Below are 17,648 nucleotides of genomic sequence, written 5' to 3' on the forward strand. Positions count from 1 at the left end.
TGTTAGTTGGTCCCCGATGGAAAGTTAGCAAACAAATGTTATTCTTCTTTACTGTTCCTCTTTACTCGTGTTGTCTCATCTTTTCCCAGATAAGGCGTTGAATATGGAGGGAAATTTATTTAAACAGCTCCCAAAAGATTCACTAATATATTCTCTAGAAAAGCTTGTGTTTAATTTGTATCGCTAATCTCTAACTTGTTTTCCCTGAAATCCCAAACGTACCCACTTTACCTGATAACACGATAGAATCAAGCTGGGGAGATTGTTCAAGCCCGTCCCAAAGGGGCCGCCAGTATTGCTAAGATTGTTGACTTTATTTGTTTGGAAAATGGTTATAGTGGGCTTGTTTAAGAGCGCTCTTTTGTCCATTGGGACCTTCAGTATTGACATCATTTACGTCTGGTTTGTTTGCGTTCGGCGCTAATGATTTGTCGCTAATTTCGGTCCCTGTGGAGGTATGAACGTAAAGAGGGAAATGGTACGCGAGACAGTTGAGGAATAATTTACATTTTGTTTATTCTTCTGTCATTTTGGAGGACGTCTCTATCAGGGACGATAATATCGACAGCCAGGGGACTTAATATGGTAAGGGTTGTGATTTAGACGGATGTAGTCAAGGAATAAAATCAAAGAGCCTACATTGTGGTCAGTTGGTCAAGTGGTCGAGCTGGAAGTTCAATTCCCAGTCGGGGGCTTGTTGCATTATCGCGATTAATTTCAAATGGCTATTTGATTATTTGATTAGGTCAGTTATTTAGATTAGCAGGTTGGTGTTACGAGATTGTTCTAGCTGAGGAAACAATCGCTTCCTTGTTATGAAGTCTCTCGAAGTTGATGCGTTTTATTGATATGGACAAATAGGTCAAGCCTTCTTTGCAATGAGGTATTTTAACAACCTGTATGTTGTTTGTGCGTTCACACATCAGATTAGTAAACATATTCGTTTTACTTGACAGTAAGAAGCTCACACAATGCTTAAAGAAGTTACGCACGTGCAAAGCGGAATATTGAAAAGTATTTTTGAGCTCGGAAAATGTACCTGATTTTTCAGGTATAATAGAATATTCCTTGTGGTAGCGTCCTGAACGTGTCATTGATGTCCGTCGATAGTGCTTGGCAAAAGGCAAAAGATACGCATGAATAACGCAATATCGCGGGACCGGCTTTACATGAATAATTTACACAAACTACTACTTTCTGTGTTTATCAACACGGTTGTGCTAGTTGTTCTTTAATCATTTAACTCTGGTTCTTTGATCGAATTAATCAATGATACGTTTATAATTACTACCTTGGGGCAAGCTATTAGTCATTCCTACATTTGGGGAGCTCATGAAAGGATGGTGAACGTCTTAATGATTCCTTTGCACACTATTTCATTGACCTTTTTCAGTGTATTTATTTATTTTCTTGTCTTTCTGGATCATGGAACTAGATTCTTGTTAAGTAGACCTTCGTTTAAAGACAACCGATTCCAAATTCATCTATATACCTTTAAAATACCACAGTGATACACTTACTGTACTGTACAGTTAGTAACATAATAAGTGATACAATTGAAAGAAAATTGCAAATACCTCGACAAATAACACCTTAATAATTTGTATTACCCGTATCCGTAATGTCAAATTCTATCTTCGAATGGAAATGCTACACAAACTGTATGAACTAGTACCGAATATATCTAAAACTAAATCACCTTAGTCAGAAATTTAAAATTTTAAGATTTAAGATTTTTTTCTGTTGCTGTATGGATAATATTTCACCGATTGTCTTTGATTTTGTTTCGTGACACTTCATTTATAATCCGTCGCATAGGTATTTTTTTAAACGGGCTGGCAGCCTTTCAGCCGGTGCCAGAGGGGCGTTGACAGTTTATAAGCCGGTGCAAGAATGGCGTTGACAGCGTTACACTTGCAATTCCTGGCAAGGAAAGTTGATATAATTTTATGACAGTCTTGCATACCTCCAAAGCATCATTTGATGAGCTCGTACTCTGCTGGAGCAGCGTTTAAAGAACTATTTATAGTTTAGGGTTGTTTGGCCACGAGTTAACATGATTACTAACCTAATAACAATAAAATATTGCGTAAAAAAATACCAGAACGTTTATTTTTATATTCGTAAAAATATTTCACTTTGGAAGATATTGTACCGAAAACGAACATATCAAAACAAAACATGTAAAACTAAGTAAATCAAATAAATTCAAAGGATATGCTATTAGGTTTTTTCATCAAACACATTAATCAGGTTCGAAAATAATATTAAGGACCCGAAGTAGATATTTTGGATATTCCATAATTATATACTGTGAGTTTTTGTTACCTAAACCACAGTTGAGCTTATATTGATGTCATTTTCCAGGTTTTTCCTGAAGTTCTTCATGAAATGTAATCAAAACTGTTTGAAGAATGCGGGCAACCCGAGAGATATGCGGAGGTTTCAGGTGAGAACATTAGATATTATTCTAAATAATCACTGTATATTGATACGGTTTTGTTGTAAAATCAAAACCTTAATTAAATATAAAACTATGATGAAACGCTAAAGAAGCGAAACACATTAATAATAATTATTATATTTCTTGGCTTAGTTTTCTAACATGAAGCCCATTTCGAGGGTGAACGCGAGAATGATATAAGTGACATAAGATAAAAGACAGTGTAGAACTTTGTCGCGCGCACCACACTAATTGGTCAGACGACAGCTAAAGAACAATGTAGAACCATGTCGCGCGCACCACACGAATTTGTCAGACGACAGCTAAAAAACAATGTAGAACTTTGTCGCGCGCACCACACGAATTGGTCAGACGACAGCTAATGAACAATGTAGAACCATGTCGCGCTTACCACACGAATTGGTCAGACGACAGCTAAAGAACAATGTAGAACTTTGTTGCGCGCACCACACGAATTGGTCAGACGACAGCTAAAGAACAATTTAGAACCATGTCGCGCGCACCACACGAATTGGTCAGACGACAGCTAAAGAACAATGTAGAACCATGTCGCGCGCACCACACGAATTGGTCAGACGACAGCTAAAGAACAATGTAGAACCATGTCGCGCGCACCACACGAATTGGTCAGACGACAGCTAAAGAACAGCATGTCCTATGCAGTTGAAAGGACGATCTATATCTACATGCAGTCTTCTCTGCAAAAGCAGCAACTATTGATTGGTGCATTCAGTAATAGCAGTAATGGTGATGGTGACATTTAAATTGAAACTAATAGTACTTGGCTAATGTCAAAGGAATGTGTTTTTTAAAAAACAACGACAACTAAACGACACTACTTTATCCTATACTTATATGTACGTGTACAGGTGTCCGTTACTACGACAGTGGCTGTAGACGGGCCTCTCAGTTCGTCCGTGCCAGACAACAAGTCCATGCATAACAACTCTGCAACGACACTACCTTACACATCTCTTTTATTATTTGCACGCTAGGTGTCCGTTACTACAACGGTGGCGGTGGACGGGCCTCTCCTGTCCGTGTCAGACAACATGTTCGTCCACAACAACTCCAAACACGGGCGGCGGGCGAGGCGCCTAGATCCCACTGAGGGAGGTGAGTACTTTCGCTATAAAACGTTTCTTCTTTGCATATTGTGCACGATCTTCTCAAACATTTGTTTTTCAATTATCTTAAATGAGTGAATTAAAAGGTTTCAAATTTAAGCCAAGTTTATATGTTTACTTAACTGTTTAGGTTGTATCTAGACACAAAAAGGTAACGTTATTTCAGTATTTGATAATTACGTTGATTTTGAAAATACTAAGTCTGCCTAAAGATAATTTGAAATAAATTATAACATAAACAACGGTCTTACAAAGGGACATAACTGGGGATGTATAACCTAAAATTAAAGGCATCGATATCAAAAGGCTAGGGACCATTGATGGTCGGATGGATGCTAAAGGAGAGCGACACCTCTTTAAATAAAATATTAACCCTGTACCGTTAAACCGTTACCACCAAGCGTGCCATGATAACTCAAACGTTCATTCTGCCGAGAACTGATGTATTGATTTTCGAAATGTTTCGCTTTATTTTCGTTGAGGTATATTTCAACTAAACGCTTTATCCACTCTACTTAAGTATGCGACTATTACTATTATGCCATTTAGTAATAAAAACAGGAAATAAAAAAATGAAATTGTAACGTAATATGGACGTTCTCAGTATTAATAACGCTCTAAAAGTTGGTTTAAAGCATTGTGTAATGGCGTGTGAAATGATGCGGAACTGGGTGAAAAGCGTTAAATTACCAGCCTGCTCTAACATCTGTCACTCTGAGAGGGACCCACACGGGCTACCATACAGTTATTTCATTCCGGATGGGAATATCAATATCCGATATATTGACTTTTAACGGTAACTGTGATACCCTTGCTTTCGCAACCTAGCAAGGCTTTAGTTTTGATCTGAAGGAAGACCCGTACTTGGAAGAATAGGAAATAAATAACGATGTCTTTTAGCAAAATTATTTTATTTACTATCACATCTTAAAATGTCCATGGTCATATGGTAATGAACGTCAAACAGTGTGCAAATGGCAGTGGTTTCTTTCTTGGTAAAATAGTCAATGATTTCTTTATTTGCAAAATGTTTGAACAATGGCCCCATTAAGCTTTAAGCGAGAGGAATTTCCTCGATTCCATCAGGTCATTATTCATCCGGTCATTTAAGGGCCGACAGAAGGTCACATCCAACTAAATCAAAGCGATACCGATCGGTCCAATGAACTATGAAAAAACACAACAGATTTCTGTGCAGTACAGGCGCAAAATACTTCATTGTTTATTTGGTTAAATGTAATACCATATAAATTATGGTTATACGTCATCTAAATATTTTCCAAAAAAATTCATTAATTTGATTTCAACATCTTCTGCCATAAATTTAATAACGGTGCACCAATAATCTGCTGTTCAGTTTGATTGTAACCTTTCTATATCTTTCGATGAAAACACATTCACTGACCGTTGCATTTAATTAAAAAAAAAACTTTAATGGTTTTTACACAGACGACAATTAACGCATATACGAAATAACATCGTTCTGGCTCCAATTTCTCGAAACTTCTTAAGTCCCTTATAACAGGATTAAGTTAATCTCACTATTTTTGTTGTTCTATAAAATGTGTTATATTTACTTCTTCAAGAGTTTTTAGAAATTATGTAGGAAAAATCTGTATGATTATCAGAATAAACCATTTTTCATTTATCAAAATCCATTTTCAGTATGTATTTTGGCTTATTGAAATAAGCGACTTAAGCCTGTTAAGCTTAAGAAGTTTCGAGAAATTGGGGCCTGGTATATTTGGTGAAATACAGTATAAAGTTATATGCTACCATTAATAGCAAAATACATTAAACATGAGTAAAAAAAGTATGATCGAGTATTCCGCCCACTGGCCTGCTAGTCTAAAGCGAAATCAATTGCGTGACCTCTTCTAACGAGAATGTGTTAGGCCGACAAAGATCTAATGTCTGGGAGCCGTGTTTGGAAACAATCTGGGCTCTGCAAGAAATCACGGGTTCCCATCTGGCATAATAACTCCCCATCTGGGACCCGACCTTTGAAACTGCTTTCATCCGCGTCGGTTATTAGGCCGCACTTAAATTATTATGGGATATCGATGTATATTGTTACATTTATGTACGACTACTTCGTTATCGTCCACTAATCACTTACGAGTGGAAAATGATTTAAGCAATAAAGGGAAACGTTTTAGATATCTGTTGAAAACACCAACCATTTCAGGGTAATATAAATAAACGTGCCCTGATTTGTTGAGCAATGGAGTCTATTATAACAGGATTAAGCTAAGCTTACTATTTTTTGTATTTTTTTGAGTTGTGTATTTGTATCATTTTAATGAGTTTTGATACCTTTACAGGTTCTTGTTTTAAAGATGATATAAAACAAATAGATATGCTACTTTTTGTTATGTTAAATTAAGTATAAGCAAGTAATTTTGCTAAATAAAAAACATACTAAATCTGTCATGCGTAAGATATTCTGAGATATTGGGGACTGAGTGTTTTAGCAAAAAACTTCAGAAAGGAAAGTTGAGAAACACTTTTTGATCGAAAGCAAAGCTTTAACTTTTTACTATCGCCACGAGATCACGAATTACTATTTGAAAACGATCCAATATTTGAACTCGGAGTGCTTCTTTTCACTTTTAGATTGAGTGTCAATATTTGCGAAGGATCAAATAGCAAATAACATCGTGTAAACAAACAAACCATCAAACATTCCAGAAAAAAGGAATTACGCCTAATGCTGGCCCTATGAAATTATTGTCGTGGTATTTAATGGTCTCGCGAAGAGCGTCAAACCGTTAGTTTGCAATAAAATCAGTTTCAGGACATTCTAACTTTAAAGCTAAAACGTTACTAAAAACAGTAATGTATGACTGGATTTATGAACAAAGGAACAAGGGAAAAGTGATATATTTTCGTTGTAATATTTGCTTTCAGGTAGTTTCCTGTATTGCTTTGTAAAGAAACTTATAAAAATGGTTAAAAAAATAATTTACATAAACATCTCTGTTTAAAATATGTGTCTATTCTTGAACGACTACAGTTAACACACATACCAGTCTGCCAATGTACTGGTACTCAAATGACAACCAGGCTGTCAATGTACTGTTACTCAAATGACGACCAGTCTGTTTAAATTCGCACTAATGTGAATGCATTTGCATTTTTCAAGGATAGACATGTTTCGCTATTTTCGCATGCCCCACATACCATAACAATGTTTGACGACTTGTTAAGCACACTGCTTCATTGTTGCCAGATTATCTCGCTGATCCCTATCTAGGGACCCATGGAAAGTACCTCAGGGGCCAGTTTTCCTTTTGTAAGTAACAGTAAACGTACCTGTCATTGAGCATTGCTTCCCCGCTGCCCTTCCCTACATGGGCCTGTTACAACCATAGAGCATTCGGACATTCTTCATAAATATAGTTCGGAAATGGACCTCGAAAGTAAACACCAGATTCTAGGGATGTTTTGATTAACTATTAGTTATGTTTTACATTCAAAATGTATATCTACCTAATTATGAACTCTTTTTCATTAGAATAACGGTATAAACATTGATAAACCCTTGTAAGCTATGTATTTACCCTGTATTATAGAGGTCTACTTTCAATATGGCGTCCTACTTCCGAGGTATATTTTAAAACAATAGCCGAGAATGATCTGATTGGTTCACAGGGATTTAGACACTGTTTCACGCTTTTGAACATATGTCTGCACACCAAACCCTGAGGGTGCTTGCAATATGGCCATGCTTTAATATAATGAAAATAGTTATCAAAGTGTATTGCATTGTGTCCAGTGATTTTTAAAACATATAACTCTGTGTCCATTGGTTCAGGAAACGAAATTATAGAGTTTGTTGTTTTAAATAACGAGGTTGCCATTCATTCAAAATTTTATGCTTGACTTTTGGCCACGTATGCCGGCCTGGGGATGTTTAGGGGTGACTACCAAGGGTTTTATGCTGATTAGGTGTAGTAGCACATACTGTTGTAAGGCAGAAACAATGTCAATGTCCTCATGGTTGTAACAGGCGAGTTTGAACACGTGGTTGTGACCTAACACGGGCCCGAACTAACACCATGTTGCACGAGCGTTGTCAATGTACGATGGTTTTATTTGGATATGGTTTCGTCAATGGCATGACAATATAAACGTTCAGAGTGGGAAGGTAAAGATTCTCATCAAACACCTTAGTGTCCTTAATGAATTCATGTTTCTTGTTGAGGTTTAAACACTCGTCCTTATGACTTGAACTGTTTGACAATGTAACGCCTAGTATGTTTAGCTGGACATTCTGTTAGAACATTTTAATATCATGTTGCATGTCTTTTACAGGATGGAAACTAACAGTCACGTGGTTTATTCATAATGTACTCAATCAGTTTAGTCGAATACCAGTATCAACAATTCAAAAAGAGCAATTATTAAAAAGATAATAGTAAATTGTGAACATATCCTTAATTGACATCTTAAAGCTTACACAATGATGAGGATCTTTACGTGATTGTTTCCATGTCTTGTGTTGAAAGTAGAATATAATTTTCAGTTCCGTTTGTGGTAGAACAGTTTTCCCCGCATGGCAGTAATATAGTTGGGGAGGGTGTTGGGTTTTGACAAAAGTTACAAATCTTAAGCGGATGTGATCACAGAAGTATTTTCCATGGGTCATTCCTAACTCTCCTGCACTATTTTTGTTTCTTTTGTTGTTGCTGTTGTACCTGTGATGATTGTTGTTCCCTAATGACTTAGTTGTGTATCAAGCCTGTTACATTAGTGACTTAGTTGTGTATCAAGCCTGTTACATTAGTGACATCGTTGTGTATTTAGTCTGTTACATTAGTGACTTAGTTGTGTATCAAGCCTGTTACATTAGTGACTTAGTTGTGTATCAAGCCTGTTACATTAGTGACTTAGTTGTGTATCAAGCCTGTGACATTAGTGACTTAGTTGTGTATCAAGCCTGTGACATTAGTGACTTAGTTGTGTATCAAGCCTGTTACATTAGTGGCTTAGTTTGTATCAAGCCTTTTACATTAGTGACTTCGTTGTGTATCAAGCCTGTTACATTAGTGACTTCGTTGTGTATATAGTCTGTTACATTAATGACTTAGTTGTGTATCAAGCCTGTTACATTAGTGACTTAGTTGTGTATCAAGCCTGTTACATTAGTGACTTAGTTGTGTATCAAGCCTGTTACATTAGTGACTTAGTTGTGTATCTAGTCTGTTACATTAATGACTTAGTTGTGTATCTAGTCTATTACTCTTGTGACTTAGTTGTATATCTAGTATATTACACAAGTGACTTAGTTGTGTACCTAGTATATTACACTAGGGACTTAGTTGTGCAGTGCATCTAGTCTATTACACTAGTGACGTAGTTGTAGTCTAGTCTAGTCCTCAAGTGACTTATTTGTGTACCTTATCTATTATGCAAGTGACTTAGTTGTGATCTAGTCTATTACACTAGTGACTTAGTTGTGATCTAGTCTATTACACTAGAGACTTAGATGTGATATAGTCTATTACACTAGTGACTTAGTTGTGATCTAGTCTATTACGCAAGTGACTTAGTTGTGATCTAGTCTATTACACTAGTGACTTAGTTGTGATCTAGTCTATTACACTAGTGACTTAGTTGTGATCTAGTCTATTACACTAGTGACTTAGTTGTAAACTAGTTTATTACTCTAGTGACTTAGTTGTGATCTAGTCTATTACGCAAGTGACTTAGTTGTGATCTAGTTTATTACACTAGTGACTTATATATGTATCGAGTATATATTTCAGTGGTGATTTATTTGTGTATCTAGTTTATAACACTAACGATATATTTGTGTATCTAGTCTATTGCACTAGAGACTTAGTTGTGTATCAAGCCTGTTACATTAGTGACTTGTGTATCTTGTCTAATACATTTGTGAATTTCTTTGTGTATCTAGTCTAATACACTTGTGACCTAGTTGTGAATCTAGTCTATTACACGATTGACTTAGTTGTTTATTTTGTCTTATACACTTGTGACTTAGTTGTGTATCTAGTCTATTACACTTGTGACTTAGTTGTGGATCTTGTCTATTACACTAGAGACTTAGTTGTGCATCTAGTCTATTTCACTAGAGACTTAGTTGTGCATCTAGTCTATTTCACTAGAGATTTAGTTGTGGATCTTGTCTATTACACTAGAGACTTAGTGCGTATCTAGTCTATTACACTAGAAACTTAGTTGTGTATGTACGTAATGCATGCTGCCTATTAGCTAATGCTTGTTTATTCTTATTACAACAGACATAATAATGAATACATAAGCGTGTATTTGTATGATGTTTACAAAACTAATATGTAAGAGTCATGGTTTTGAAGTCAATCAATGAGTTATCAATGTTTGTGAAGTATTTTAGAGCAGGATTACTCATTTGAGCGTTTCCGGGAGCACGAGATCATTAGCAGTCGAGAAAAATTAAAGACATTCCTTTGACATTGTGACAACATTGGTCAAAGTATTTCATCTGCCTTGATGTAAACGTATTTTTGAACACGTTCGGACAATATGTTTGTGTTTGAAAAATTGTCATTAACTTTGAAATTGTCTTCAACAGCTTTCATCTAGTAATATATGAACATTAAATATCCATATTAAAACAGTTTGAAACCGACAATCAATATTTACTTCTAGCACAACATATCATACACAGACCAACTCCTTATTTCCCCTCCCCCTAACCCCGGTCTATTCTCTCTCCCAACAGCGACCCCGTGCATCAAGGCGATCTGCCCGAGCGAGGGGTGGACTACGGGCGGCACCACCGTCATCATTATAGGCGATAACTTCTTCGACGGGCTTCAGATCGTGTTCGGGACCATGCTTGTTTGGAGCGAGGTGAGGGGATTCCCCGTTTAACACAGAGTTCATATGTATTGTATATGCATACTTTTTTAGCAAAATTTCGACAACATACTTATATCATAATATACTGTATTTTCAATATGTCATGTTTGGTACACTGACACTCCAATGAATAATTCGTTGGTTAAGGCTGTGTTGACCAAATTGACAGCATTGCGCGGAGACAGTTATTGGCGTACATTATATTATATCAGACTGTGCGTTGTCGAGTCTCCAACACCATCTTCTTTAAATACATAAATCACATTCAACGTTACGAAACAGTTTAACCAAAAACCCTTAGCCAGGAAAATTAAAGTGTACACGTAAATCATACAGGACTCCGATTATCTTACGTTGATAGAAGTTACAATGATGGCGAAACAGTTCATGTGTTTCTGCCTGTATTCGCCAGAAGTTAATCTTCCCCCGGTATAGTATCGTTTACAGATCAATGTCATTAACGCGCTTTACAGATTTGCGTTTCAATAACCCGGAATCAAGTACCCGGAAAACGGTAACTGATGAAAACCGGTCTCTTAGACACTCGGAAACTGTCATTGATTTTTCCGGAAGTCATAGCAGCGCGCGCTGTCGTCTGCTTGTCATCTGTTTGCACGCAATTGTAGTAAACCGTTGAATATTTTCATTTCGATGGACGAGTTTTATTGTAATTGGAATTTTAAAGCTGTAGACGAATACAAGTACGATAGATTATTGTACAAACATTGCCGACCACACCATTTTCGTTCTCACTTAATATTATATTTTATAATTAATACCCATTAAAAAAAATATAGAGATTCCATTTATTTCAAGTGAAATTATTGGTATGTTTTCTAAACAGAATGTTGTTTGAAGTCTGTTCAACGTAAAACATAAAAAATAGAATTATGATCTTCTCATCTGTCAATGTCCTTTCATTGGAACGAACAACTCCACAGCAGATATCGAAATCTGTAATGAAAAACTAAACATTACCATCCTCTCATTTCTACATCATAATGGAGATTACTTTCGTATCAATTTTCTGTTTATCGGATAAAAGAAGTCTAAATATGCTCGCGTATTCAGTGTTCGAGTTTTATCCCTTCCCTCGCGCAGTTCATTTCACGTGGATTAGTTCCTGCAGAAGTACGGTCTGGTTCAAAAAGCATATTCCATGCGTTTTGTTTAAAGTTTTAATTATTGTTTACTATATTTGGCCTTTTCTTGTCAGGAAAAAAATCAATACAAATACATTTGTACACTACTTTGTTCAGCATCTTCCATAGCCGCTCTTGTTAGATAGGTTCACCCCAATCCTCGCGCAGGGTGTTCTGTGGAAACTCGGTAAACCTGGTTTCAACAAAACACCACACGCTCGGGTTGGGATGAACCTATCTTATACTATTTTATTCTGGTCTTTAATGTTGCCACTTGGAAACAGTATAACAAACACTAGATATTATATAAGATGATTTTTTACGAATGTTTGCAAGAAATATTTTAATCACTGATCGGACTGTATGTGAAGTCATGTGGAAGGGTTGTTTGGCGTATACTTTTTGCATAATCATAATTCGACCATTCTCATACACCAGAGTGATGATGCTATGCGTACAACATAGATTTATCATTATCAAACCTCTGATGAATGAGAATGAATATATCGCTCAAAACTCTGATATTCAAATGAAATAAGTCTTCTGTGTTTTTGAAAACAATTGCGTCCTACGGCATTCACCGTGCGAACATGCGTATACACTTTAGAAGAAAACATTGTCCGCCACAATCCAGCTCTTCAATTCATCTATTAATCATGGCTCATTCTCCGGAACAACGTGTGCTGCTATTTGAATACGAGAGTAATTAATTTTACGTTAATGGTTTCCAAAGCGATCATAGAATCAGACTGTTCTATTCCACCATTCAAAGAAGCTCTTAGGTCCCTAATGGAATTGTATCTGAAATTTTAAAATAGTCATTTTACCGAAGGTTTTACATCACTATATGACAATAGGATGCGCTAGAAACAATATATCATGTGCAAAGAACAGGGGGCTACGACCATGATTCACTGTGAATATGGCACTTTGTGAGCTACTCTAATGTTATGACAGTAGGGAATGTTGTTCTTTAATTAGCTAATTGAGACAATATTGAAGCATATGCTCGCCTATTAAATGACACCCGATGTATTAGACAGCATTAACTGGAAACGTTACCGTGTAAGTGAATATCGTAAGAAAACCTTTCTGGGGGCCACATCCATCAGAGACAATGGTTCACTCGGATGTAATGGCAAATTCAGAACTATGAGAAGCATTTATAAACATGTTTAGATTTTTATTTGCCTGTCACTGTTTTCTCACGTGTCTGTTTTCATTTCAGCTGCTGACGTCACATGCCATAAAGGTACAGACACCACCACGTCATATCCCTGGCGTCGTTGAAGTGACGTTATCATACAAGTCAAAACAGTTCTGTAAGGGAGCGCCCGGTAGATTCGTATACACATGTAAGTTATCTGTACATTGTTATGTATTCAAAACACTATTTAAGACCGTAACTATGTTTATTTCAAAGTTATCATCAACTTTAGTATTTGCACAACGCCATTGAAATCGATTAATTAAGGCTATACTACGGGTAGTTTAATAAATTGCAACAAATATACAATCAAGTTCGTTTTGGGCTTCATTTATCATTTTAGAACGTGAACAGATACGTTTTGATGTTTAAGTATGTACAATTGCATGTCATATATGTGATATTTAACCATTTATATGGACTATTGCAGCACTGACTGAGCCCACCATAGACTACGGCTTCCAGCGTCTTATGAAGCTGATCCCCAGGCATCCGGGCGACCCAGAGCGACTTCCTAAGGTACATAGGGACATCCTTATGTAGTATGAAAATACAAAATCACAAAATACACAATAGCCCTTCAGAAATGTCACTCGATTAGTAGGTCTTAACGTGTTAACGTCCCCCCCCCCCCCCCCCCCCCGATTCTTCTTCATATTATATCCGAGCCGATCCGACCTGGATGTCCATATTGCATATTCTTTGTTATTCGCGATTGAGAAAATATTCAACGATTTGCGTACTCTTATAACATCTGAAAATATCCCACCCACAGGAAATCATCCTGAAGCGCGCGGCGGACCTTGCGGAGGCGTTGTACAGTATGCGGAACCCTAACCAACTGTCACTTCCGGCCCCGCGGTCACCGCCCATGAACAACCCGGCCATGACCGGCTTCAACACGTACTCCGGCCAGCTCGCCGTCAGCGTACAGGAGAACGGACAGTGGGAGGACGGTGAGCTTGAAACTTTTCTTTACACCGACAAAGAGAGTATTTTTCACAATTTCGACAGCAACAATTACTGCGCCTCTTCCAACTTCTAAAACGTCTCAAATCGCTAGTTAAGTAAAATCATAACTATCAGTATAATGGAAACAAAAATGAATGAAAGTGTGCCTCAATTTCGACATTTGTGTATATTTGTTTATGCGAAGTTTGGTTAAATATATCTAAGAGTGTTTTGCAAATATCCATGTTACACTTCCAACAAACTAAAAACTACACCTTAAACCTCGCACCTAGCTATCAATCTCATTTGTGTTCACGTCGTTCTCAGGTTACAACCGTGGTCAGAGCTCGAGCGTGTCTCCCCGGGGGTACGGATCGACGGGCTCCACCCCTCACAGTAACGGTAGCGCCTACAGCTCCACAATGAACGGTTACCATAGCAGCGCTGGTGGCCTCGGAAATATGGGTAAGGATTGGTTCAAGTGTCTTGACAGGTTCAATATGCAGAATCATATAACTTTCATTCAAAAGTCCATGTCAATCTATCACAAATACCATACAAGTCATGTACAGTTCTGTATTGAGTATTTACTTATTTTACTATGTTATATTCAACCATGCGTATCGTAATGATAGTTTAGAGTTTAAATACGTCAGAATAAGTTTTTACGAATGCCGACAACTTTTAAGTCCAATGCCAATATCATGAAATGATGCAGATTACAAAACAACAACAACAGCAACAACAAATTGAACAAAAGCAAACAGACGTTTCAGAAGTATTTTCTCTATCTTCAGGGGTCACAACTAGTTCATCCAACCTCCCCCTTCCTAACACCGGGACTAACTCAGGAATTCTGTCTTATTCTCATGCACCTATTTTGGTGCCAAATTCAAAACAGAAAAGTGCATTTGCCCCTGTCAAAACCGGTTTAACCGGAAATGACATGAGTTATGGGACCAGTGCGCATGCTCACCCAAGTAGCTTTGGCATGGCGGGATTACAAGCTGGATGGACACATACGTTCTATAATGTAGGTGTACATATCCGTTTGTAAACAAAACAAATGACAAAAATGTAATCTGCATCATTTCTCTTAAGTAAATGCGCACATTGAAAATGACTTCCTTGTACATTCAATGCATTCAATTTAGATTTATCCGGAGGCCATTTTGTTTTCGATAATTTCAATTTTTAATAATTTCTGATATTTATTGTTTGCAGGAATGAGTGGACTTGTTGGGTCTCCGTTTTCCGCCATGAATCCGTTCGCCTTACAACCTTGTAACGCAACGCAACCTTATGGAAGCTCAATAGTGTCACCAACGAAATGATGAAGTGGCCTGAATTGTCTTCCGTAAATTATATTGTTGAACTGTAACAATACAGGCGAGACAAGAAAGAGGACAGCGGATAATGATTTGATCGCACGTACGCGTGTACAGTGAATGATAAAGTGTGAAAGAGTTTCTATTCCTGGCAAAGGGTATGCCATGGTGAAGTGTTGGTCTTTCAAGGGAGATAATTGGAAGGCGAAACGATATTAACATGAATGATGTTATTAGATATAACGGCAACAGTTGTCCGGCCATGTTGGGTAGAAAATTGATATGACTTCTTCTGAAGCTTAATCGGACATGTCATCTACAGAATATGTGCTATCTTGCCGTTCATACATGCACTGTCTCCAGGGTCAGAAATCATGCGTTTTAAGTTTTGAAACGAAATTATTATGATTATGACATGGACGCTAATGTTAGTGCTCGATCATTACTCGTCGCATGGAATACAGTGCTATCCATCTAGTCGTTTATTGTTATTGTAATGATGTTTTCATATAACTTTCTCATGGTGAATTCAATGTTAATAGGGAACATATTTTAAACGTGTTTATATACTATAACTTCGATAAACATTAATGCCATTAAAAGGGGAAATTACTTCAAACCAGTTTTCACTTTCAGTGGCGCAAGCTAAACAGAGTTTAATGAACAGTTTATGTTTTACTTTTGAAATTAAACATATGTTTATTGCAGTATATATCCAGAAATGGGTAGATTTTCATGTCATTTTTCTCAGTCCGTTGAAGATTTGCTATGTTTTATTACTAATTATATGGAATAATTATTGTTTTTTATGTATTTTGTTTATTGTATTTTATTGAAATATTCATATAAATAAAATTTCTAAAATAAATAACAAAATTTAGCCTTGCGTGCTTTTGTTCATACCAGTAAATGCAACAACTATCATTTCCATATCATAAGTCCTCCAAATCATTGCCCTGTTATACAAGAGCAGATCAGTGCTTGGGGTTAAAATCGTCCAAAGTTACCTTTTCTTTCAAAAATGCACCATTTTGGACCATGAATTGTAAAAATTTTCTTTGGAGAGTACAACTATTTCGAACACGTTCAAATAAAGAGCTGTTATTCAAAGGCTCTCCATAAACCGTACCCTGTGGTCGAATATTTTTGCATGTTATTTTCCTTGCCCATGACGCATTATGTGGATGCATTTAGTGCAATGCTTACGTAGAAAACCGGGCTTACTTCACACACCTTCGACATAAAACAGCTGTTAACATGTAAATATTACTGAGTATGAGATTCGAATTATGACAAATGAAAGACGAGCGATTTAAATTAATGACCTGGTCGATGAATATATCATAAAAACATTTTTAATTTAATCAACAACCATCAATAAAGGAACCAATTTAGTAGCTGGAAGACTGTTGTCTTTCAACAGGACCAAATAAATAATCAAGACAGTGTGTCTCAGGGTTAAACCCAGTAGCCTAATATTGCGCCAGTCTAGTCCAACATCATTTGACCATGAGAAAAACTGCAATAAAGGAAAATTACATATAAACAGGATAGAGTTAAAACATTATAACTCGAGGGCAATCATATTGGTACGGTTACTCAAAACCTACAGGTGTGTCATCGCGGTCGTCTAAGAATTGGCGTCTTCAATGAGACTTTGTCAGAATGATTAAGTTGCTAACCGATGCAGTTGGCCATCTATAATGATTTAAAATACTTTGCAAATAAACAATCATGTTATAATGACATTGCATTCCTTAATTGTAACTTTTTATAACATGCATATATCCGAACAGGTAAGAAATAAATATATTTATTAATTGATTGATCGATTGATTGAGCGCCGAAAAGTTTGCATTAATAAACATCATCATGATTGTGGTAACGCATGTGTGTTGGGTTGATGCGATGTTGAAAAAGTTGTACAAAGTTAATAAGGGAAACGTCCTACTAGTATTTTGCTGTTCGATGCCTCCATCACTCACGGAAACAGAACCAGTCGCCCGAAGCAAATTTACTTACAAACTTGTTGTAGTGCAAAACATTGTAACCGTAGAAAAGTAATTAGTTGGGGTTTTCGTCATAAAATATTCAGCTGTCCAGAAGCCTGACTATCGATAACGCGGGTCATTATTCGGCTCTTAACGCTGCCTGCCATATGCCGTGAAGACGCGTGATGGAGCATGGACAGTGCTTCTATGACGAATATGAATTTTTCATAAGGTCCTATAGTCGAGTTAGAAATAAAATGCACCGCTAGTCTTGCGTTTGTTCCAACGTAAAATAAAAATATCGCGAGAACGAATGATGAATTATTACTTCTGTACATAATGGTGATTGGGTATGACTTTGGCCTTGCTGTGTGTACGATGAATATTTGATAGATTTTATAATTACATGAACTACTTCTATTCAGATTAATAGCCTAGAGCAAACTCGCATACAAGTACTTCATAATGTTCCAAAGGAAAAACGAATTGCGTGATTTTTATAATTATGTTTAAACCGGCTTCTCCCGCCTATTTAATGCTGGTTACATTTTGTTCAAATAAAGTTATT

At 36.8% G+C, this 17,648-nt stretch overlaps 1 protein-coding gene across 3 annotated transcripts in view; it reads left to right on the forward strand.

Annotated features, from left to right (window-relative positions):
• LOC128211841 (transcription factor COE3-like) overlaps positions 1-15,934 on the forward strand; it is a 31,384-nt gene extending 15,450 nt beyond the window's left edge. Inside the window, exons 7-16 of one of the 3 annotated variants that reach the window (XM_052916929.1) lie at positions 2,368-2,449; positions 3,460-3,580; positions 6,824-6,886; positions 10,322-10,452; positions 12,832-12,958; positions 13,241-13,329; positions 13,586-13,766; positions 14,089-14,226; positions 14,559-14,794; positions 14,986-15,082. In XM_052916929.1, the coding sequence (XP_052772889.1) occupies positions 2,368-2,449; positions 3,460-3,580; positions 6,824-6,886; positions 10,322-10,452; positions 12,832-12,958; positions 13,241-13,329; positions 13,586-13,766; positions 14,089-14,226; positions 14,559-14,794; positions 14,986-14,991 (1,174 nt within the window). In that variant the 3' untranslated portion in view covers positions 14,992-15,082. Of the gene's footprint in view, positions 1-2,367; positions 2,450-3,459; positions 3,581-6,823; positions 6,887-10,321; positions 10,453-12,831; positions 12,959-13,240; positions 13,330-13,585; positions 13,767-14,088; positions 14,227-14,558; positions 14,795-14,985 lie in introns of all 3 variants that reach the window. The other 2 variants (XM_052916931.1, XM_052916930.1) reach the window with 2 other exon arrangements.
• Positions 15,935-17,648: the final 1,714 nt, after the last annotated feature.

This window comes from Mya arenaria, chromosome 12 (assembly GCF_026914265.1).
Source record: "Mya arenaria isolate MELC-2E11 chromosome 12, ASM2691426v1".
Classification (NCBI taxonomy): Eukaryota; Metazoa; Mollusca; class Bivalvia; order Myida; family Myidae; genus Mya; species Mya arenaria.